At 36.1% G+C, this 25,279-nt stretch overlaps 1 protein-coding gene across 1 annotated transcript in view; it reads left to right on the top strand.

Annotated features, from left to right (window-relative positions):
* Positions 1 to 15,263: 15,263 nt before the first annotated feature.
* Positions 15,264 to 25,279, top strand: part of SRFBP1 (serum response factor binding protein 1) — a 68,872-nt gene continuing 58,856 nt past the window's right edge. The window contains exon 1 of the mRNA XM_046665333.1: positions 15,264 to 15,416. Within this exon, the coding sequence (XP_046521289.1) occupies positions 15,381 to 15,416 (36 nt within the window). The 5' untranslated portion in view covers positions 15,264 to 15,380. The remainder of the gene's footprint in view (positions 15,417 to 25,279) is intronic.

The following is a 25,279-nucleotide window of genomic DNA, read 5'->3' as shown; positions in this document are numbered from 1 at the left end:
CTTTTTATCTTGTGGAATAAGATAGTCTATGTAGACCATCCATCCACTACCCTAGTTTCACAGGTGAGGATCCTGAGGTTCATGAAGATGAAGTGACTTACCCAGGGCCTGTACAGAGCTAATAGGTTTTAATATTTGTACTAGATATGGAAGCATTCTGATTCCTATTCCATGGATTTTAAATCTACTTAAATATTCTCTTGGCAGCATCTAGTTATTCATCAAATTTTAGCTTCCTCATTCTTGGAAAGGTCTCAGCACATCAATTTAGAATTCTTATTCTTAGATCTATGTAATGTTGAGTCAAAAAGCGAATTTAACCAAGAATCATTTTATATTAGCTAAATTCTGCATTTTTATGAGGATTCATTTACTCCATTGCTCAATCTGACTTCATGGTCACACAAAAGCAGCTTTTTATTCATCTTCTACTATTACTAATAGTCTTGAATATTAAGAAAGTCTAACTTTGCTGTTTCCTATTCAATACATTCTGAATTTAACCAGGTACTCAATCCCACTCCACATCTGTTACTTAACATGAGGGCGCAAATTTCACATAGACTGCTTAACAGCCTGGATATTTTGCTAGATGCTGGAGAATAAAATAATGAGCAAAACTAGATGTGGTAACTGGTAACACTGAGTTTAGAGTTTAATAAGGAGGCAGATATTAAATAAGCACACTAATGGCTATATAATTTTAAAATTTATTTAAGGAAAATAACATGACCCAGTGGAAGCACATAATAAAGCCTTTCAATGAATATTTATTGAATGAATTTGGGGGCATAGACCATGTATGGTGACTGTTAGGACTGGTATCAAGTGAGACGGTGAAGTTAAGATGCACGAAATTGTCAAGGACCTTAAATGGCAGAGTAGGTGCTTATACATTGCATAACAAAATGTATAGATAAAGTAAGCCATTAAAGGTTGTAAAATGGAAGAATGATCTGATCCCATTTATGTTTTGGGAAGAAAGTTTTGATAACAGTGAGAAGATAACATGGTTGGCTGTAAAACTAGGAAATCAGGAAGATCGGTTTGCTGGCAATTGCAATGGTTTAGGTAAGAGATAATGAGGGCCTGAATCTAGGTAGTGAGACAAGAGAAGCAGGAATGAATTTGAAAGACATTTCATGGATACTTACGATGGGAATTGGTAACTAATACTAAAATGTCAGAAATAAGAGAGATGAATGATTGAAGTTAACCAAATGTTTCTTGTTTGGATGACTAAGGTCACGCCAGTAAATAAGACAGAACAAAGACCAAGTATTGTAAAAAGATCTAAGGAATTAAAAAAGCAGTTCCTAATATTGGACCTGCTCTGTTACACACAGTTAGGCCTCAATGTTTATTACAAGTCAGTTTGATGCTCACAGCTAAGCCATGTTGTTCTGCTCTTGAACATAAACAATTTCACTAAACATCAACGTCAAACAAGGTAACTCTGAGACCGTGACTAAATAAGACAAAAAGATGATCATTGTAAAACCCAGAAAATACCAAACATTCCCCTTCCTCAGCTAAAATGAGTGACTGCTGCTTCTTTACCAATTACAGCTTCATCCTCACACTAATTGGCCCTCCTATACATGCAATTTATTGAGATACCCAATCATAGATTTGCCCTCTGCTCTCTGATAGCACCCAACCTAGAGCTCACCTCTGCTTCCTTAGATCCTTTCCAAAATTACTCAAACTAAACCCAAATTCTATAATAAGATCTTTCTAACACCCTCTTAGTGAGACACCCTACATTTCAGTATGCTGTGCATTCTCTCTCACTGCAACCAGTAATAAGCTAAATTTGTTTAACTATAAGTGTGCTTCAGTGATCTTTAGCTTGAAGTCATTGATGTAGACTGGGCCAAATATTAGACAATTACAATCTTGAAGTGCCTCTGGGCATATAAGAGACAGCTGGAAATTCAGTTTGGGAGTGCAGATAAAAGGAAGGACTGGATATATATATTGGAAGTTATCGACTTTTATGCCAATATTTCCCAAACTAGTATACACAGTTTCAGTAGATTAAATAAATGCACCCTGATGTGATCTGTGCTCCAATAAGATTGGAAAGGACTAGTTTAAACATGGTTGAGAGGGTTCTCTACTTCAGAACTATCATAAGATTTACTTTACTTCATGAATGTTACTTTACACTATGAATCATACAAAAAATTTTAAATGTATTTGATTATAGATTTTTCTAGCTAGACCTGTCACTGTGAAGTATTGCACAGAGCATAATTTAAGAAGTTGAAACATTAAGAGTATATGAGATTCCCTCAAAGAGTAAATATACACCAAAAGAAGAAAAACCAAGAAGATAATCTGTTGCAAAACACAGCCATTATTAAAAGTTAACTTATATAAACTTATAATTAAATAAATTATATTAGAAACAAAGTAATTGATACTCAAAACTCATCCCTTTCTAATTTTTTACTACATCATATTATCTATGGTCTCGAGGTTATGACTGTTTGACCTGTACAGTAGATTCTATAAAATAGAGTGCTATTGCACATCTCTTTTGATCTGTCTGCTTAGTGATAGCTCTTTGGCAGCTTGAAATAGGTAATGGTGGGAGTATTTATACCATGGATAACATCAAATGCCATATATCAGGTCTTGATTTATTGTTTTATTGATTGACTCTAGACTTAGGATAGTGAAGGAAGAGAAAATGTTAATAATGCAGATTAAATTTAAATGTTTACTATGTCTATATTCATTCTTTGTAAATAGTACAATGTTCTTCCAGTATTCAAAAACCATTATGCAATTCAGCAAAGAAGTTTCTCTTGTCATTTATGAACAAATGAAGTTTCAACATATGTCTTCATGATTTTCACCTTCATCTACTCATTAACATAAATGAAAAATACCAACCAATATTCATGTCAGAACTATACTCATTCATCACTTGAAACCATAGTTTGGCCAGGGATACGAGAGTTCAGCAAAAATCAATGAAAGCATTCTGTGAGAATCAACTGGCTCTATTACAATACAACTTGACTAAATTGTATATTTTAGTATTATTTGTAAATTGTGTGCTATATGTCTTCTATATCAAGAAAATTTATAATAAACATACACATATTAATAAACATATATATATTTACATATGTATACACACATATGAATACTTTTTTTACAGAAAGCAAGTTGATAAACATATACCAGCATATACTGATATATGTGCCACAAAAATGTTCTCACAAAGATCCATAAGTGACCATGTATGAGGATGTTCAATGTTATTTATGATGTCAAGGATAGCCATCAACCATTAGGACAGTAGGTAGGTAAAATGAAAACTGTACACCAGGCAACAATTAGAAGCATGAGATTACAGTTACGTAGTAAAATAACCCTTAAAACATAACAGCGTAAAATTTTAAACATAATTAGGTAATACATATTTTGTAAAAACACTTGCCCCCTCAAAAAAATACATATCAAATACAATAGAACTGTTCCTTATCAGGGTGGAGGGTGGGAAACAGGAGTGGGTAAAGGAATACGTAAGTAAAATAAGAAAGGAAACTTGCACTAACCAATGATGAAAGTGTGCTATGAACTGAGGCGTCTGACTAACTCAAACCTGAGATCACCCCAACTTCTGAGGGGGAAAATGACCTCACATTGAATAATACAGACTAAGGCTAAAAATGGAAGTTGATAAATGGGCCCCTGGGCAAGTGTGAGGAGTGGGATGTTAAAGAAGTATTTCAGGTCAAGAATCCACCTCTACAATTCAACAGGAAATGTCAAAGGAAATACAAAGTTTTTAGTATGTTTTATAACTGTAAAGTTTTAGCAAGTAGTACACCTGGAGATGACAGCAAGGACCAGATCATGAAGAGTCTGATACACCATAAGAAGTTTAGTTTTTATCCTGAAAGCAATGAAAAACCAGTGAAAGATTTTATGGAGGGAATGAGATGATTAGACGTATCTAAAAAATTCCCCGGCAATGTGAAGAATAGATGCACAGTGCTAAGTGAAGGCAGGAAGACAACTTGGAAGGCTACTACAGAATCCAGGAGAGAAATGAGAAGGGCCTAATTGAAAGCACCAGCTGTGGGGATAGAAATAAGGAGATTCACGAGAGAGTTGAAAGAAGGAAAGTCTAAATAATTTTTTTATTGGCTAGTTCTGTGGGAGCAGGAGTTGAATGAAGGAAGAAGTCAAAGATGATGGTGTGGTTGATAATTTCCTTTACTGAGATTAGGAGTTCTTGTTTGTTTGTTTAATATCACTGCCTCAAGAGCAAATAGTGAGTTCAGTTGCAGACATATCAACTTTAAGGACCTCTGCGATATTAGTATACCAGTGACAGAACCTATTGTACATCCAGAACAAATCATTTTTAATACTACCATCCTCTACACAAAAAAGTTTTCAGACATAGCTATAAAAAGAAAGAAGAATAATGGCCAGAAAAGAAGGCATACAATGAAATTTTTTTTTTTTTGAGGAAGATTAACCCTGAGCTAACATCTGCTGCCAATTCTCCTCTTATTTTTTTTTTTTCCTGAGGAAGACTGGCCCTGAGCTAACATCCGTGGCCATCTTCCTCTACTTTAAATGTGGGACATCTGCCACAGCATGGCTTGACAAGTGGTGCATAGGTCTGCGCCCAGGATCCAAACTGGCAAACCCTGGGCCACTGAATCGGAACATACAAACTTAACCCCTGTGCCACCTGGCAGGCCAGTGAAATAATATTTTATTGAACTTTGTATATAAAATCATGCAGTAAAAAAATTTTAAAGCTAAAAGAATTAATTAAATTCTAGAATATAAAAATATTTTAAAAGTAATGGAACAATACTTTTTAGTTATATTAATATGTTCATTAAAAGGCGGAAATTTATTCCTACATATTGCTCTGTCACAGCATTCAATAATAACATTATTCTTTTTGTGTTTAAGCTTGAACATCTGTATATTTGTCACAAACTTCATCAACAATTGATCTTATTCACATATTCATGTTTATTAGATAGTATAATCAGATTTGTCAATTTCTCTTCACTTATAGTTGAACACCTTTAATTAATTCTAATGTTGATATTTCTTTCACATGAAGCAACACATATGCAACCAGTGAAAAAACTCTTAAACATTAGAATAAATTTGGCAGAGATTCATTATAATCCTATTCACAATAAATTCCAAAAATTTTTATACTACTCATGTCTCTGTTTCTTCAGGATATATGCTAGTAGCGTGGAATGGCTCTTCAGTCAAGAATATTTCCACTACAATATTTTCACCATAAAATTATTCATAGATTTCTATAATACTAGTAACAACTACAGAAGTTTTTCTTATGCACATATCAGAGAAAATGGCTGAATGATAAGAAACATGGACATTATTTGAGTTGAAAAAATAATGGGGCTTCTTTCTCTAACCCTAATTCTTACCAGAGAAAAGGCATTGAATTCCTTCAAGGAGAGGCTAAATGACCTGCTAAATTTAACACCCCAGGCTATACATCTTATCTCTTTCCTGGTCTCAGTGGACAAGTGACCCAGAAGTCTGCTACGAATTTCTTGCTCATTGATGGTCATGTTCAAATTAAAAATGTTTCTCTGAACAGGCTTTTACATCATTCACTTCATTCTATCCCAAATTTCCATCTTTATATTTACATATAACTTCAGCAAAATTTCCTTTAAATATTACTCATTTACGAATCCATAAATTCCCAGGTATTTTGAAACTTGCTTCTCCCAGTCTATTAGATTCATGAAGTTTGATTTTTGTATCAGAAGATTTTGCTTCATTTTTTAAAAATTGCAATAATTTAAGTGAACTATCTTTTTTGTTTGTGTAAGAAAGATTGTCCCTGAGCTAACAGCTGTGCCAATCTCCTTCTACTTTATGTGGGAGGCCACCACAGAGTGGCTTGATGAGCACTGTGTATGTCCATGCCCAGGATCTGAACTGACGAACCCCTGGCCACTAAAGCAGAGTGTGGAACTTAACCAGTACACCACGAGGCAGGCCCAAGAGAACTACAATTTTTAAAAGGTGTGTGTGTGGGAAATATATTTAAGAAATTTAAAAGTTTTTAATTTCCATGTCTAACAATGTTTTTGGAAAGTTGAAGAGTTTATAAAAAATTCTTTAGGCACTTTATTTATGAAATAGAGTGTCTTTTACTACGTTGCTTTTATTTACATAATTTCCTCTGCTGGGAATTCGCTTCCTATTCTACAGCTACCTATTGAAGTGCCACCCTTCTTTCAAAATAGAACTCAAAACCCTCCTCTTCTAGGAAGACTTCTAATCAAAGTGCTCTCTCGCTTCCCTACAATACTCTTTCTGCAGCACTTAATACAGTTCGTCTTGATTTTAGAATTATTGAAGTTAGTACTCTGTAAGTCCATGATGAATGTGGACAAAGACAATGTTTTAACCATTTTTTTTTATCTGCTACTGAAACTAGCACAACACTTTGCAAAATCGATGCTCAAAAATGTTGATTAAAATTTATCAAAGCCAATCACTGTATTGAAGTTGAGTCTGACTTGGGCTTTAGTAATGTTTTCTGAACTTAGCTTTAAATTAGTATAGGCTTTATTGCGTAATCGTGAACCTATCTTGGGATAACTGGTAAATAATGGAATGAAATAAATCATATATATGAAGGGAATTATAGTTTATAAAGTGCATCAGTTCACTAGTTACTGAAAAATCAATAAATAATTAGGTGAATGGGAAAGAATGGCACAGTGGTTATAAATCATTAATGTAATTTATACATTCATATCATAGAGTTGTTATAAAACTGCCACTAGTGATTTTATTCAAGAGACTTGGGTTGCCCTCTTATTACCTCTATGACCTTAGGCATATTTGCTATTCAGAAGACACGAACCCCTCATACGTACCATGTCTATCTCACAGTTACTGTCAAGATCCAATGAGATAATGGAAAATAACAGCAGTTTAAATTATCGAGAGGTAAATATTCATCAAGAACTCCACACTGTGTTTTCATTTAATCATCACAACAATCCTATGAGGGTGACTATCATTGCCATTTTATAAGTAAAGGAAACTTGTCACAGAGAGCTTACATAATTTTCCCAAGGGCACGAAGCTATTAAGAGAGAGAATTAGAATTTGATGTCATAGTCTGATTCCAGAGCCAAAATTCTTAGCCAACACTAAATTGCTAAATGACTGTCAGCCCCATCCCTTCAGAGTTTGTATAACTTGGCTATATAACATTAACTAGCTATTTCAAATTTTTCAGATCTAAAATTCCTAGAATGGAAACTTGTTTTAAGATTTTCTAGAGATATAAAGTAACAAATCTAATCAAAACACTACATAAAAATTCAAATGAAACAGGCAAAATAATCTGTTAGAGCATTGATTTAGTAAACACGTTAGCCCAGTGACTTGCCAATCACCTGTCTCCTATATAGTAATTAGTTACACTCTTTAGTATGTTATATATGTAAAGCATTGAATCTTAAATAAATCCATTAGTGCTTCACTTAGAGGGTTTATTACTGCTTAGTAGTTCACTTCAAATCAAAAATTGAAATCTGAGGGGTTAATCTTAAGCATTAAAGAAATACAAAACCTGATAGATCCATCTATTTTCCTTCTAACTCAGAAAATGCCATCAAGAGCCATTCATTTAGATTGTTTTCTTTAACATCCCAAGTTTCAATGGTAATGTGAAATTTTTGGAGAACAACACTGCCACCCAGGGGATAAAGGATTGAAAATGCAGAGCCAGAATAACTGAAAAACACTGCAGCGGTTCTTAGCCGAAAATGAAACACTCACTTGTGTTGCAATCTGTTGAGAGGTGAATCAGTAATAACACTTCACGTACTAAAGATTGTAAATGACATGCTTAAAAAAATGACAGGATCCCCAATAATAACTTCTTTTTTACCTACTCATTCAAGTAAGAGAAAGGTATAGCATTAAAATCACCTTGATAGTACTAGCCCATAACTTTCTCTTTTTTAAAACCATTTTACTGAATATGATATAGAAAGCTGTACATAATTAATATATACAACTTGATGACTTTGCAGATAAGTATACACTGTGAAACCATCACCACAATCTGTGCCGCTAGCATATCTATCATCTCCAAACGTTTCCTCCTGCCTCTTTATTATTTTAATGATAAAAACACTTAATCTATCCTCTTAGCAAATTTTGAAGTATACAGTATTCTTAACTATAGACACGATGCTGTACAATAGATATCTAGGACTTATTCATCTTGTATAACTGAAACTTTGTACCCTTTAACTAATACCTCCCTATTTTCCTCTCCTTCCAGCCTCTGGCAACCATCATTCTCCTCTTTGTTTCTATGAGTTTGACTGCTTTAGAATCCTAATATAAGTGGTATCATGTAGCGTTAGTCCTCCTGTGCTTGGCTTATTTCACTCAGCACAATGTCCTCCAGTTTCATCCATACTGTCACAAATGGCAGGATTTCCTTCTTTTTTAAGGCTGAATAATATTCCATTGTTTGTGTATATCACATTTTCTTTATCCAATCTTCCCTCAATGGACATTTAGGTTGCTTCCATGTCTTGGACATCGTGAATAACACTGAAATGAACATAGGAAATGCAGATATCTCTTGAAGATCCTGATTTTGATTCCTTTAGATATATACCCAGAAGTGAGATTGCTGAATCATATGGTATCCTATTTTTAATTTTTTAAAGAACTTCCACACTTTTGTCCATAGTGGCTGCTTCAATTTACATTCCCACAAACAGTGTACAAGGGTTTCCTTTCCTCCACATCATCACTAATATTGCTATCTTTTGTTTTCTGATTATAGGCATCCTAACAGATGTGAGGTGATATCTCATTGTGGTTTGAATTTGTGTTTCCTAGATAATTACTGATGTTGAACACTTTCATATACTTGTTGGCTATTTGCTGTCTTCTTTGGAGAAATGTCTATTATGGTCCTTTGCCCATTTTTTACTTGGGTTGTCTTTTTGCTATTGAGTTGTATGTGTTCCTTATATATTTTACCTTTATTACATTATTATATTACATTAATTTAAATCTTACATTTAAACATTTAATGCATTTTGAGTTGATTTTTGTATATGGTGTAAGATAAGGATCCAATTTAATTCTTTTGCATGTAGATAACCAGTTTGTACACCACCATTATTGAAGAGACTATCTTTTCCCTGATGTGTATTCCTGGCATCCTTGTGGAATATCAGTTGTCCTTATATGTATGGGTTATTTCTGAACTATTTATTCTCTTCCGTTTGTATATATGTCTGCTTTCATGCCATTACCATACTGTTGTGATTACTGTAGCTTTGTAATATATTTTGAAATCAGCAGTGTGACTCTTCCAGCTTTAATTTCCTTGTTCAAAATTGTTTTAGTTATTTGGGATCTTTTAAGGTTTTATTTGCATTTTAGGATTTTTTTTTCTATTTCTGTTTAAAATGTCTTTGAGATTTTGATAGGGAATGCATTGATCCTATACATCGCTTTTGAGTAGTATAAACATTTTAACAATATTAATTTTTCCAATCCATGAATATGGGATGTGCTTCCATTTATTTGTGTCTGCTTTAATTTCTTTCATCAGTGTTTTATAGTTTTCAGGGTATAAGTTTTTCATCTACTTGGTTACATCTATTTTTAAGTATTTTATTCTTTCTGATGCTATTGTAATTGGGATTGTTTTTTTAATTTCATTTTTAGATAGTTCATTGTAAGTGTATAGAAACACAATTGATTTTTGTTTATTGATTTTTTTATCCTGCAACTTTACTAAATGTGTATATTAGTTCAAACAGGGTTTTTGTGTGTGTGGAGTCTTTAGAGTTTTCCACATATAACGTCATGTCATTTGAAAAGAGATAATTATATTTTTTCTTTTCCAATCTGGATGCCTTTTATTTCTTTTTCTTGCCAAATTACTCTGGCTAGGACTTCCAGTACTATGTTTAATAAGAGTGGTGAGAGTAAGCATCTTTGTCTTGTTTCTGACATTAGAGGAAAAGCTTTCAACATTTCACCATTGAGTATGATGTGAGCTGTGAGCTTGTCATATATGGCCTTTGTTATGTTGAGGTACATTCCTTCTATACCCAATTTGTTGAGAGTTTTTATCATGAAAAGATGTTGAATTTCTCATTTTGTTCATGTATTGTTTTCCTGATTTCATTTGCTTTTGTAGCTCTATTCTCTCTTAGCTCACTGAGCTTCTTCAAGATGATTATTTTGAATTCTTTGTCAGGCAGGTCATAGATTTCCAATTCTTTAGGGTCAGTTACTCAAGCTTTATTTTATTCCTTTGATAGTGTCATGTCCCCCTGATTTTTCATGATCCTAGTAGCCATGCCTTTTCATCTGCACATTTGAAGAGGCAGTCACCTCCGGTAGACTTTATAGACTCGCTTCAGCATGGAAAGTCATTCACCAGTCAGCCTAGCCATAGATTCTGGGTAGGCCAATTTGCAGCATCCACAGGCAGGATGGCTGGTGGGGTCTGTGGGTAGAACAGCTGGTGGAGTCCATAGACAACTGGGCCTACTGTTGGGGTCCTCAGACAGGTGGGCCTAAGGCTAGAGTCCATAACTTTCTAACAGCTACAATAAAACTAGAACCTATGTGGGGAAAATGTTTAAAGTGGAAAACAATATATCAAAGCAACAGAAATTGAAAGGGCAAATGATAAAATTCAACAACCATTTCTACTCATAAAGTAATGGCTAGAAAAATAGAATAAAACTACTTGAATTTTATTAAACTATTCACCATAACAAACACCAAATATCATTTCAAATGGGTGAATGTTAAAGCCATTCCCATTAAAATCAGGAACTGGCCAAGGATACTCACTATGACTGTTACTACTTATCATTATTTCAGAAGTTCTAGAAAATTTAATAATAAAATAAAATAATTAGTACACTGAAAATAGATGTAATTCTTTCTGATAATATGATTGTATACCTAGAAAATTCTCCTCCCTCAAAAAGTAAAAAACACTTAGATAAGGATGGCATAACAAATATACCAAAAAAAAAAAAAAAATTCATAGCTCATCTCTATACTGGCACTACCAGCCAATATAGGCAAAATGAGAGAACATATACCATTCAAAATTGCAACAGAACCATTAGAATATATTTTAAATTTTACTTGTTTTAAAAGTTTATACTACCACATAGTACAAAATTTAACAGATACAAAAAAGTACATGGTAGAAAGACTTTACCTATGTTCCTTAGCCACTGACTTCCCCTCCGGGGAACAAAGACGTTATACAATCAAATAAATGTAATGTGTGTATCTACATATCATTCCTCCAAGCACACACAAATAATAGCATCCCATAGTGTAATGCCACTTGCTTTACTCATTAAACAATATATTATAAAGAACCTTCCATTCCATAAATAAAGAGCTGATTATTCTTCTTAATGGACCTATTAACTTAATTAGTTATGTGCTGATTGGCAGGTTGCCTCAAATCTTTTGTTATTACAAGCAGTTAATAATGAATATCCTTGTATATGCAACATTAATTTGTACCAATATAACTGTAGCATATTTTTCTAGAAGTAGAATTGTTACTTCAATGGCAAGTGTATTTATTTAACAGCTTTATTAAGGTATAATTGACACACAATAAACTTCACATAATTAAAGTGTACAGTTTGATATGTTTTGACATATGTATACAATGTGATACCATCACTAAAATCAAGATAGCTTGATAAGGGGTGCATAGGTCCGTGCCCAGGATCTGAACTGGCTAACCCTGGGCCACCGAAGCAGAGCACGTGAACTTAACCACTACACAACCAGGCCAGCCCCCTGGAAGTTTCAAGTTTTACATTTAGGTGTATGATCCATTTCAAGTTGTTTTTGTATTTGGTGTGAGATATGGGTCAATTTTTTTTCATATGGATATCCAATTATTTCAGCACAGTTTTGTGTGTGTGTGTGTGTGTCATGAAGATTGGCCCTGAGCTAACATCTGTGCCAATCTTCCTCTATTTTATGTCAGATGCCACCACAGCATGGTTTGATGAGCAGTGCTACATCAATGCCTGCGATCCAAACCCTCGAACTTGAGGCCACCAAAGTGGAGTGTGCAAACTTAACCACTACACTACTGGGCTGGCCCCTCAACACAATTTTTGAAAAGACTGCTCTTCCCTCAGTGAATTGGCTTTGAAACTTTGTTGAAAATTAGTTGTCCATATGTATAGGTCTATTTCTCAATTCTATTCTGACTGCTAAACATCCATGAGTTTAGTTGTAATCTAGAAACGTATGACTACAATTTTTGAAAGTGCAAAATGATAGAAATGACAATCATCAGGCATGTTATATAGGAAAAGATTACTTTTGAGGTAATTTTCTTTTCTTAAAGAAAAGAGGTATTATAGACTGAATTCTGTTCCTCCAAAATCCGTATATTGAAGCTCTCACCCTCAACATGATAGTATTTGGAGATAAAGTCTTTAGGGAGGTAATTAAGATATAATAAGGTCACAAGAGTTGAGCTCTAACCCAATACAATTGGTATCCTTATAAGAACAGGAAGAGAGACCAGAGAAGTCTCTCTCTAGGTGTGCATATTGGAAAGGTCATGTGAGGACACAACAAGAAGGTTGCGTCTCCAAGCCAGAAAGAGAACCCTCACCAGAAACAACCCTGAGGGCACCTTGATCTTGGATTTCTAGCTTCTAGAACTGTAAGAAAATAAATTTCTGATGTTTAATCCACCAAATCTGTGGTATTTTGTTATGGCAGCCTGAGCAGATGAATAACCAGTGGGATTTGAGAAACCTGAAATTGGAAACCTTGAGTCCCATTGTACACACTTGTGGATCCTTACTTCCACTAATTGGAACACTATAATAAAGAAGAAAAAGGTCTCAAACTAGTTGCTTTTAATGATAATAGTTTTGTTGTTTCACATATCTGACAGCATTTAAATGATGAAGATCAGCCCTTCAGGAATAAAAGGAGAAAGTGTTGCTTTCTAGAGAAAGTGGTAGCTGATTAACACACATACAGTATTATTACCAGGAGAACTGTGTGTTACTTAATGAGAGCAGGTTAGTACAATCGTCTCTGTAAAGAATCAAAATAATTTTTGAGATTTTAGCATCAAAAAGGGGAGATGAATTGACATGTTCATGATATATCAAGGACAATGAAAAACTGCCAGTTGATTTAAAAATAAACATCTAAGGTTGCTGAGAGCTTATAGTGTAAAAGAACAGAGGGTACACAATAAATTCCAAATTAAAGTAGACTACTGTAAATAATATAAGAATGAACTGCTGCTGAGAATAATTAACTTCTGTTGGGGACTATGGAAAGGATTCTTAAAAAGAATGGATGGAATTTGACCTGGTCTTGAAGAGTAGCACTGAAGAAAGCAGATCTGGCAGGGGAAGCATCATAGGCAAAGGAGAGAGCTTGGGCCAAGAAAAGGTAGAAAACAAATGCTCAGCCTAAGGAAACTGTGGTGGCTAGATAAATGAAATATTGGAGGACAAGAGGGGTGGTGAAGAGAAAACACTAAAGTCTTTAAAAAGCTACAGACAAACTTAATATTAAGAATATATCTTCTGAAGCATTATGAACCATAACAACACTTTTCTCTAAAATTAGAAGACACATTTTCCATAAAGCTCTACATTTATCTTTAAGATGTCTTTTCCTATGTATTTATGTGTGGAGTGCCTACTACCCACCTGGGTTGAAAAAGCTCCCATATTCCAAGAGCTCAGCTTAAATGAGGAGAAGATTACAGCATGTGATTTATTAACGGCAAAACTACCTTTATGCAACACTAGTCAAATAGGAAGTCAGCCGTTAATCTATTTGTGCCCAAATCACACATTAAACTAAAAGAATACCAATCCAAATACAAGTCTGAGTTACTGTAAGTGGAGTACAGAATTGCAAGTTAATAGCATGGGCTCTGGACAGAGCCATCTTCTTGCACAGAGGCTCAGAAGTGGGCCTGGCTTAAATGGTCTTTTATCACAGTCTTGAAATTCTTAATAATTTTATCTATAAACTTGAGTTTTGTAAGTGAAGCCCAGTGGGACAATGAAACATATGCCAAGAGCTAAGTCTCAGGTCATGTGTGGTCCTGCCTCCCACATCCTCTCAGACAGGTTCCCCTGGTTCCCCACTTTCCTGCCACTGCCCAGCAACTGCTGCCATATTGTTCCAGCACATGCACCCCTCCCTGAGTCCCAAGCACCTGTCAGGGTCTGCAAAGTCCCACCAGCACCCATGTGCTTGAGGGAGCATCACACTAAATGCCAAATTAAAAACACATGACAGGTAAAGAGACACCATGGAAGAAAAGACGAAACTTTTTCCTACTTTTTGAATGAGGGGTCCTGCATTTTCATTTCGCACTGCCCCCTATCCCGGGATTATGTAACCAGCCCTGGAGTCCTGTAGCAAGGGTCGCCCTCTGCTGGGAAACTCTGGGTAAGACACTTGGCTCCTAGAAAGTCAGCTTCCACCTCTATAAAATAAGTATAATAATTTCTATCTCATTGGATTTCTGTGAATATTTGGGAGATAATTCATGCAAAGCGTTTGCCCCAGGACTTGACCCATTTCAACGCTCAGTACTACCAGGTGTTAATGATTAATTAATATATTATCTAATTCAGACTCATTCCCTCAAGTCTCCTTCACCTGCAGGTTAATACTTCAAAACAGCCCTTCACACAGGCAGCAGCAAATGAGCATCCTCGTTTTGCTTTCAACGTTCATTAGCTAAATTTAAACCTTTTTACGGGGTCATAAAAATATGTCCACGTCCAGCTATAAGGTGAGCTGGAACAAAAAACTGTATCTAATAAGGCGTGCTTGTTAGAAGCGGCGGAATCTTTACAAACACTACATAAAAATTCGAGTCAAAAATTGGTCACCCAAGTGATCCTACTTAAAAGCTCTTTCACACGCCTCCCATCCACCCGGGACACAAAAACCAAGGTCCTTAGAAAGCCAGGCCTCGTCTGCAGAAGAATATAATAACGTCAGCATCCTGAAAAACTTTTAAACGTGGCAACAGCTTGCAGAGCGCTCCGTGGAGCACCCGCCGGTGTCTGGTTTCCACAGGAACGCGCAATTCCGGCGCATCGCACTCTGCTCCGGAAGTTTTCCCCTCAGTTCCGTTCTTCCCCTCGGAGAGCCGGTGTGGCGCGCACGGCGGGAGGGTTTTGGGTCGAAGAGGCTGCCGTAGAAGGGAGTGGAGACGCAGCCGCGATCTGGAGGACGCAGCTCACGTGCCGGCAGTTGCGGATCCTCTTCCTAGACCTGCCATGGCTCAGGCTGGGACCCTGAACCTCAATAACGAGGTGAGCGGCGAGGTCTGGGAAACTGTGGGGTGCCTTTTAGGGCCGTCGGAACGGCTTTTCTGCGTCTCTGCTGGGCGCGTGGTCCTGCCGGGGGCGAGGACTGGGAGTGTGGCGGAAGGAGCTTTTTCATGGGCCCGGACTGTCTTCCCGGGACTCGGAGCGCGGCGAGCAAGAGACCCGTCTCTGGCCTCAGGCCTCGTGAATTTTTATCAGTGGGACTTCGCAAAGATCATTTAATCTCTTTGTTTACTGTCGTCGTATGTAAAACGAAGCTCATGGTAGTACCTTCCTCACAAGGTTGTTATGAAAATTAAATTAACTGGCATTTATCAACTGTTTGCACAGTGCCCGACAATTAATAAACTCTCCTTACTCCCTGTTTGCCTTTTGTTGAGTGCTGAAAGTGAAGGGGAGGGCTTGAGAGCTGTAGCTTCTCCTAAGAGATTGTTCATCTTGAATGAGACCGTATCGTTTATAAGGATGTACCTTATTCCTTCAGCTTCTGTCCCATTTCTCCCCTTCCATTTACAGCAAAACTTTAAGAAAGAGCTGTTTATACTTGTTCCCAGTTCCCATCTCTCGTTCTCTCTGATTCCGGTCGTAAATCAGGTCTTTGCCTTCATCACCTCCACCATAGCATGTCAGTGTCGCCAGGCTACCATTTCTGCCAATATCCCATGTCCAGTTTCTGCTTCTATTCAAGGGTCATAAATCATCTGAAAACTTAAAGTAATCTGGAAAAGCAAGGATCAAATGAGGACCTCACAGCTACAGCAAAGGAAGTTCTTTATCCTCTTTATTCAGTGGATATGTATCTGCTATGAGCAAGTCACTGTTAATATTACACAGGTGTATAAGAGAGACTTTGTATTTTCAAGCAACATGTACTCAGGTAGGGAACGGTAAGCAACACCCATCTAGGATACAGAATAATGCCCAGGAAGCAACTAGTGCAGAGAAGTTTCCATAGAAGGCAAAATGAAGTGAGTGATATTTGTTCTTGGTCTTCAAGGATCTTACACAGGAATTGCAGTCAGGGGTTCAGTGAAGGGGAAGAAGGCATTCTAAATAAAGGGACCGGTATAAGCAGAGAAGAGATGGTAGTAGGAAACCCCTTGGATCCGTGGGGATAGATACCTCTCCATTGATGAGAACTTATGGGATGAAGTAGAAAATAAAACTGAAATTTATTACTGCTGTACTGCCAGGTTAATACGTCTGGATTTCACTTGTCAGTGGAGTACAAGATAAAGAGGGGAACTCTGAAGGCATTTAGGTTATATTCATAAACATAGGTTAAGCTTGTGCTGGTGACGCATTGGGGAATTCACTGGAAATATTAGTGAGCTACCTGTTCAATTTTGAAATTACTTTGAGACTAGTAAATGACATTAGGGCATCTTCCTTCAAGGCTCTTTCTTTTTCCACTTAGCTAATTTCCAGGCCTCCTCAAAACACTTAGAAGTTGAGCTTTAGGAAGTCTTCATTGATTCACCTCAGTCTGGGCTAGGTGTCTATTTGTCCAACCAGAATGCTTTCTGCTCTAGAAACACTTGTTTACCTGTTTCTCTCTGTGTAAATGTCTGTCACCTACAACATATTTGCTGCATAAATGTTTGTTGGCTGACTGAATGAATTTATCAAATTAGAAAGTATTCATATCCCACACTAAAGTAAATCTTAGATGTTTTAATATGAAGGTGGGGGGAAAAGGTGGAGATGATGGAAGATGTTTTAATTTAAAATTAAGGGGAGAAAAACTACAAAGAGAAAAACAAATATAGATTTGTCTACATAGAAATTAAAAAACAACCCAAAGGAAAGAAAGGACAACCAATCAGAAAAAAATACAGCAGATATGACAGATAAATGGCTGTCATTACTATAAAATAGCTCATGGAAATTAAGAGAAACAATCTCAGAAAATTGGTAAAAAAAATTAATTAATGACTTCTCCAAGGAAGAAATCTATCTGAAAAAGAGTTCAAATTCACTATTATCTTTCAGATCTTTCCATTACTACCCCTTTCCTAGTCCAAGTTCTCTCTCCTACTGAAACTACTGTACTGGCCTCCCAACTACTCGCCTTGACTCTTCTCTCCCTCTAATCTCCATAGTGCAGTGAGCATGCTGTCTTCAAAACATGAATCTAATCGTGTGACTCCGTTGCTTAAAACCTTTTTGGGGGCTTTCTGTTGCTTTTGGTAAAGACCAGTCTAAACAAGGCCAATGTCTCCACCTTCTGTTGTACCCCTCCCCCACAGTCTTTGTACTTCAGCTGCACTGGCCTTCCTCCACTAGCTAGCATAGCACACTACAGATCCTTTGCACATGCTCTTGTAGCACCATTTACTTCTCCTTTTTAGCAGTTGTAACAGTTGCTTAGTGTGCGTGTATGTGAATGTGAGAGTGAGAGATTTCTTATTCCATCCACGTAACTGTACGTTTTTGCTCACTATCATATGCTCAGTACCTATCTGTTGAGTGAATAACTTGAGGCATCATTAATAACTTAATAACATTAATAGCATCCTTAATAACTTAAATTAGCTCTCCTTAACTGAGATTCAGGAACGTATTTCAGAGGTCCTATAACTTCCTGAAATTATGTATAAATTGGTGATTGTATGTCTGTCTCTGGGGGGAAAAGAGTCCATAGGTTTCATCAGATTCAACAATGTTTATAAATTTCTGGTATTATCTTTGGGATATTGGTACTCATATCTGTGTGTAATTTTTAATTATAGCTTTTTCTTTTTTTTTTTTGAGGAAGATTAGCCCTGAGCTAACTACTGCCAATCTTCCTCTTTTTGCTGAGGAAGACTGGCCCTGAGCTAACAACCGTGCCCATCTTCCTCTATTTTATACATAGAACACCTACCATAGCATGGCTTTTGCCAAGCGGTGCTATGTCCGCACCCGGGATCCGAACCAGTGAACCCCGGGCAGCCGAGAAGCGGAATGTGCGCACTTAACTGCTGCGCCACTGGCTGGCCCCAATAGCTTTTTCTTTTAAAAAGTTATGTGGCTATCTAATTTACAGTATATTTCATTTCCCAAAATGTCTTTTGTGAATATAAAAGCCTGCCTGCAGAGGCATCTGTTATGCTAACCTCACTGTCTTCTACCCTTAGTAATTCTGTTCTTTTCAAAAATTTCCCAAGGATAAAAGCTGACATTTATAGAACACTTCCTGATTCTAGGTTCTTAAAATCTGTTTATTCTTCTGAAGTAATATAAAATTTTACCTTTTTCTTTAATAAACCATTACTTTTTACTTCATTTTATGATTATTTGTAGCATGTTTTATCATCACCAGTACTTTATGTGGACTTTGAAGTGAGAAGATTTAACTCACTTATAACAACTTCCCTAACCACTAGCATAGTACCTTGTCTATAGGTAATAATAAGTAAATATTTGTTGGGCAGATGAAAGTATGCGTAGCTCAGCTTGAGTCACCTAATGTTCAAATGAGAGGGGGAAAGCTCCTAAATGTAGACTTTTTTCCTCCTTTTCCATTAAAACCAAAGAAAGGATGCACAATTGAAAATAAGTGCCATAGCATTTAGTGAGTAAAAAATTTGCAAAACTAGAGCTGAGTTTGCTCCAGTCACCTCTTTGTTTGGGCAGCAGTGATATGTAAAATCAGAATTAGGAGGTGGAACAATCTGATTGGGTTCTTTAATTTCATAGAAGGACGAAGTGCTTTCATGTAATACCAGCATTATTCTTGATAGCAAATTACCTAGAAGCCCATTAGAAAATTGCTTTCCATTTCTTATAAGATAGCAAAGGTAGAAACTGAAGTACCAGAGAACGAAATGATTTGCCTCCACATATTGTAAAAGATAAAAATGTCCAGAACTATGTTTGAATGTGCTTTTGAAGTTGCAAGGCTCCTTTTTCATAATTGAGTGTGTAGTACTTTTTAATAATTTTTACTGAAATTAGTAAAATCAGGGTCCATCCATAAGAAGAGAATCATTTTCTGATTGGTTGTTAAACTGTTCGGTAAAGTTTTGCTAGGTGGCAGCATATGCTCAATAATGGTTAAGTTGTAGATAATCACCAAGCACTCTAGAATTTTTAAATTGTTACTCATCAGAAATCATCGAAGTATAATTTAACAATAAGTTATCATCCAAATGGCCAAATTAGAACTCCTTCATATAAAACTACATTTAATTTTCTTAACTATAAATTAGTTCAAATATATGGAAAATGATATAACAAATGTCCTTATAACTTACTTCCTGTATTTAGCAAATGTCAATATTTTGCCATATTGTAATGCTTAACCCACCTTCTTTTCCACCTCATAAATAATTGTTACTCTTTCAGTGTGTTATTTTCTCATCCCTCTTTTTCATAATTTTAATAACATATATACCCATGTTTATACCCAGTGTATAGTATTGTATTGTATATTTTTAACCTTTGGATGTGTGGTATCATACTGTATAAATGCAGTATCAAACCACACACATCATTCTAAAAGTTACTTTTTTCACCAAGCATTACTTTCAAGGTTTATCCATGATAATACATGCAGATCTCCTGCATTGATTTAAAGTACTACATTGCTTATGCTTTATTTGTATACCATATTTTATCTCTTATGCAACATTTTGTGAGAATGCTGCAATAAATAGTCTTGTGTGTAGCCTTCTCCTATTGTTGGAGGTATGTCTTCTGGATAGATTTCTAGAAGTAGGATTTTTCTTCAGTATTGCCAAGTTTCCTCCAGAAGGAGTATACCATTTGCATTCCTTCCAGTAATGTATGAGAGTGCCTGTTTCCTCACAGACTCATGAACAGAATGTGTTGTCATATTCTTTTGTGTTTGCCAATATGATAGATGAGTAATGAATAACCAAAAGTTTTAATGTATTCTAAGAAACACAGATATACTCAGATTTTTCTTAATACTGCAAGCTCTCCTAGAACGATACTAGCTCTTGGAATAATTGTTTTCTAATAACCATGGGGTTTTCTTACAGATTATTTCAAATGTGTGGCAAAGTCAGTGCATTACCAAAAGAGAATGGCTAGTTAACTGGCTAGTAGATAGCCAACTAAGAGTCAGTTCAAAGTTGCATTTACTTTTGTCTGTGGACCACAGTTTGCTCTCAGCTTTGTAGATCAGAAACTTGTTATCCTTGTCACCATAAAAGTATAGCTTATTCTCTCAAAAGCAAATTCACATTAACCATAGCTTATATAAGTGACTCTATAAATGAGAAAGCTCATTTATTAAGAAATATATCTGACATAGATAGTAATGTTCACATAGTAAAACATTCTTTTCCTGTCTACTAATCTACATTGACTGCTGGGAATGTAGAACCACAGAAAAGGATTTTACTTGCAAGATTCAGGGTTGGGCTATGATACATCTATCCCCATAATTGAGTTATTCCAGTGCAAGTTGAATTTCTCAATTCTCTTATCTGGGGAACACTTCTTTGGAATCTCTTTGAGTTGGACACTGCCAGCTTTTGCTCCTTGGAGTTCCCTTTCCTGTGTTTATGTTGACTCTTCCCCATTTGTTCACATGGTCTTTTTCCAAGCAAGTACTATATATTAGCTTTCCACTTAGTTTATTTACAGTCATATTTTTGTGTTGTCTACCCAAGAGATGATCCAGGTTATATTACTTTATTCAGGTTTTAGCGGGCTGGCTGAGGGCATCTGTATGCCTAAATTCTAGGTGACACCTCAATTTCAGCACATGTATTGTTTGTGTGTGTGAGTTTGTGTAAATCTCAACTCTTTTTCTTTTGCTCTCATAGGTTTATTAAATGCATTCTTTTGCTGCTTGGAAACACCTAGCTTGTGCTTGTCAATCTTGATGGTGGTGACCTACTTACTTGTCCTTCAATTTCTGTCTTCAAACTCTTTCCTTCCACTTCTCTTTCATTTTGTTTTTTTTTGTCAGCACATATTGTTTTCATTATTATGCCTGTATTTTCTCCTTGCTCACTTTATTTTTTTTGTCCTGCTTTTCCTCCCAAACAATCTCTTACTCTTTTCACATTTCTAACAATAATAGTTCTGTTTGCTTTTGGTTCGAGAATTTACTGAAGTGTATTGCCCTTAAGTAGTACATTGGCCTTTTGACAGTATTGGGTGTTTTGGGCCTATTTGTTGACATCTGGTTTAATCTTTCAACCAACTTCATAATTCCTGGGTGACAAATGAATTGGCAACCTTTTAAATCCTAACTAAAAGAATATTGTTGGTAGCTGTTCATCAGTTTTCCAAAAACAAATGCTTGGAGTAAGTTAAGTGCTTGGGGCGGGCACCTGTGAGAAAAATAAAATTATAATTTCATTTTTACATGAAGTGAATATACTTATTTTTTTAATGTACTAAACTTATCAAATTTTCCTACTACATGTACATAAATACTGAAAAAGTTAATAAGCTGGAAAAGCATTTTTTGGCATTGGCATGAAACTAAATATGCAAAGCATTCCCTTTGCTTTTAAAATTCCCTTATGCAGTAATGACAAACATAGTACTTCTTAAATGGGAATTTTAAAATTGGAGTCTAGCTTTCCCATGATTGGAATGTAACTGAGGACCAACTCTACCCACTGCAGTTTATTAGTTAAGTTTGGTTAACAGGAGTTAGCAAACAGTATATAATCATCTCACGCACTAGCAGGATATAGCATTTAGAAACATTTGTTAATATGTTTTAATGCATAATTTATCTTTTGCTATTAATTTATTTTATGAATGACAACTTTTAAAAAATATATCATAAACCCCTATTCTGCTTATGAAATAGCTTTTCATTTATGCAAGTATGGTTTTTTCCTAAATGGATCTAACTTTGAAATAAATTCCAAAGAGGTTAAAATAATTAGTGGAAAAGAAACCTGATTACTCTGCATTCTGTTAATATATTATGTATTTGAAACTGAATGAACAAGTGAGTATTGCTACCTTTCTGGTCATTTATTTAACAGGTATTTATTGAATACTTACTGTATGCCATCCACTATGTTAGGTTTTTGGGGTTTTTTTAAGGCAAACATCTTTTTTCATTGTTGTTGAGGAAGATTGGCCCTCTGTTGCCAATCTTTCTCTCTTTTTTTGGTTTTCTCCCCAAAGCCCCAGTACATAGTTGTATGTACTAGTTATAGGTCCTTCTAGTTCTTCTATGTGAGATGCCACGACGGCATGGCTTGATGAGTGGTGTCTAGGTCTATGCCTAGAATCTGAACAGGTGAACCTCAGGCCAGCAGAGTGGAGCACATGAACTTAACCACTGTGCCACTGGGCCAGCCCCCACTATGTTAGGTTTTAAGATGCAATGTTGAGTAAAACCAGATACTTCACGTTCATGGAATTTATAACCTCCTAAGAGATAGACATATTAAACATAATCAGCTTAAAAGTTAAGTATTAAGCTTAAAATAATAGTCATGATAAGTTCTAGAAGCAGTCTACGTGCTTATAAAGGAGAATTTTGACTCTCTCAGGGAAGCCAGAAAAGACTTTACTGAGAAATGACAATTGAGCCAAAATCAGAAGGATGAGAAGATGTTACCAAGCTAATATGTGGAGAAAGAGCATTCCTACCAGGGGAAACTGCAGATGTAAAGACTTGGTGGTAGAGGTGAGCATGGTGAAGATGAAGGACTAAAAGATGGCCCCTGTGGCCATCCTAAGAGCGACTGGAAACCACTGAAGAGAGTTAAGTAAAGATGTGACGTCAGATCTGTGTGTTAAAAAGTGTATTCTGACTGAGTTGTGTATAACTGATGGGAGAGGGGCAAGAATGGTTGTAGAGAAACCAGTTACCAGTAACTCTGCCAACAGAGCTAGGAGGTCAAGATAGCAAAAGAGTGGTACAATTCGAAAGATAATTAGGAGGACTTGGCAACAGATTATTGTGAGGGATTTAGAAAAGAAAGCTATGTCAAGGCCTAGGATTATATATGAAATGATTGTTCCGTTCCCTGAAATATGAAACACCAAAAAAGGAATCCAGTTGGAGGTGAAGAATATGAGTTCAAGTGTGAAGAATATGAGTTCAGGTGTGAGTTGGAGGTGATTTTAAGCACACCAAAAGGAAATGTCAAGTAGTCAGTTACACGTTTTGATCTGGAGCTAAAAGATCTCAGCTGAAGCTAGAAATTTTTTAGTCATCTTTATTTAGGTGGAAAATTAAAATAATACACACACATAAGATAATATACACACATGCACTATAAAATGTGTGTATAAAATAATATACACACATCACTTAGAACTAAACAGTATATTGTGAAAAGAAGAGCTGGCCTAGGACTGTCTCTTAAACTCTTAACATTTCATGGCTGATTAGAGATGGTTGAGCCTTTAAAGAAGACCAAGGTGGTGTGGCTAGGTAGGAAGGAGGAAAACCAAGAGAGTTTTCTGTCATGGAAGCCAAGGGAAAAGTGTTTCAAGAAGGAGGAAGTAGTCAACAGTGTCAAATGCTGCTGGAATTTCAAGTGAAATGATGTCTGAAAAATTCCTGTTGGATTCAATTATTTAGAAATAATTGGTGTTCTTTTTGACCACTTTTAGTGGAGTGATAGGAATAGAAATCAAACTGGGATTGTGTGGCATGCATAAATGGAGATAGTGGGTATGAGCATCTCTAAAAGCATGGCTCTAAGGCGGTTGAAGAGAGAGAGTGCTCCGAGTGAACTTTGAAGTAAGAATGTTTTGTTTATCTTATCTTCAGTGAAAATGACTCAAACATGATTTAAAACCAATGAGAAACATCCGTTTAAGAGACTGACAATGCTGGAGTAAAGGAATAGTCTATGGGAAGGGTTCTAGGAAGGCGGAAAAGGATGGGATGCAAAACACAATTGAAAGATTAACCTCAGAAATGTGTAAGGATATTTCTTATATTGTAACTTTATTAATAGAGGAGGATGGGTAATTCAAGTACATTTGCATTCCTATTGGTAGAAAGGTGGTGGTTCCCATGTGATGTTTATTTTCTCCATGAAATTGAAAAAGAGAAAGGAAGAAGAAGAGGTCAGATGTTTGAGGAAAGCAGACCAAGGTTTAAAATAGTCATTATAGGGTGAATTGACCAAAAAAATAATGGGTAGGATTGCTAGGAAGTGTAGGGACCCTCTTGAGATTAGTTATGATAAATTTGTAGTAGATAGAATGTCTCAAGACTTTCCTGGCTGTTGGGGTGCTATAATAAAGAACTCAGAATGTTGTTTTCATTCAGGGTTAACTAGAGGGCTTGCTAACCAGAAGGATAGGGGAGTTTAAGGTACTGGCAAGTGTTGATCCTGTACTAAAACAGAATCAAAGGAGGAAGATTAAAAGGAAGGGACTAATTGAGAGAAAATATAGGGGTCAGTGAACTGGTGGTCCCAGTGAAGTCAAAGATGATTGTAGTGGGTGGAGTTGAACAAGCAAGCTGATAGAAATTGTGGGCTCAATGTGAAGTATTTGAATTATTGGTTTTAGAAATGGAATAGTTAATGATTAATGACAAGGACTGTGCTGTGACCATGGAAGTGGGTAGCTGAGATGGAATAGATTAGGTAATTAGAAAAAAAGAAGCCAGGAAGTGAGGATATTGAGGCCGCCCAGTGGCATAGTGGTTAAGTTTGTGCGCTCTGCTTCAGTGGCCCAGGGTTTACCAGTTCAAATCCTGGGCATGGACCTACACACCGCTCATCAAGCCAAAGTATGGCAGCATCCCACATACAAAATAGAGGAAGATTGGTACAGATGTTAGCTCAGCAACAATCTTCCCTTAAGCAAAAAGAGGGAGATGGGCAAGAGATGTTAGCTGAGGACCAATCTTCCTCACCTAAAGAACAAGAAAAAAAAGTGAGGATATGATA

Source organism: Equus quagga, chromosome 7 (assembly GCF_021613505.1).
Source record: "Equus quagga isolate Etosha38 chromosome 7, UCLA_HA_Equagga_1.0, whole genome shotgun sequence".
NCBI classification, from domain to species: domain Eukaryota; kingdom Metazoa; phylum Chordata; class Mammalia; order Perissodactyla; family Equidae; genus Equus; species Equus quagga.
Note: the sequence above shows the minus strand (reverse complement) of the source record. Positions and strands in the feature narration are given on the sequence as shown.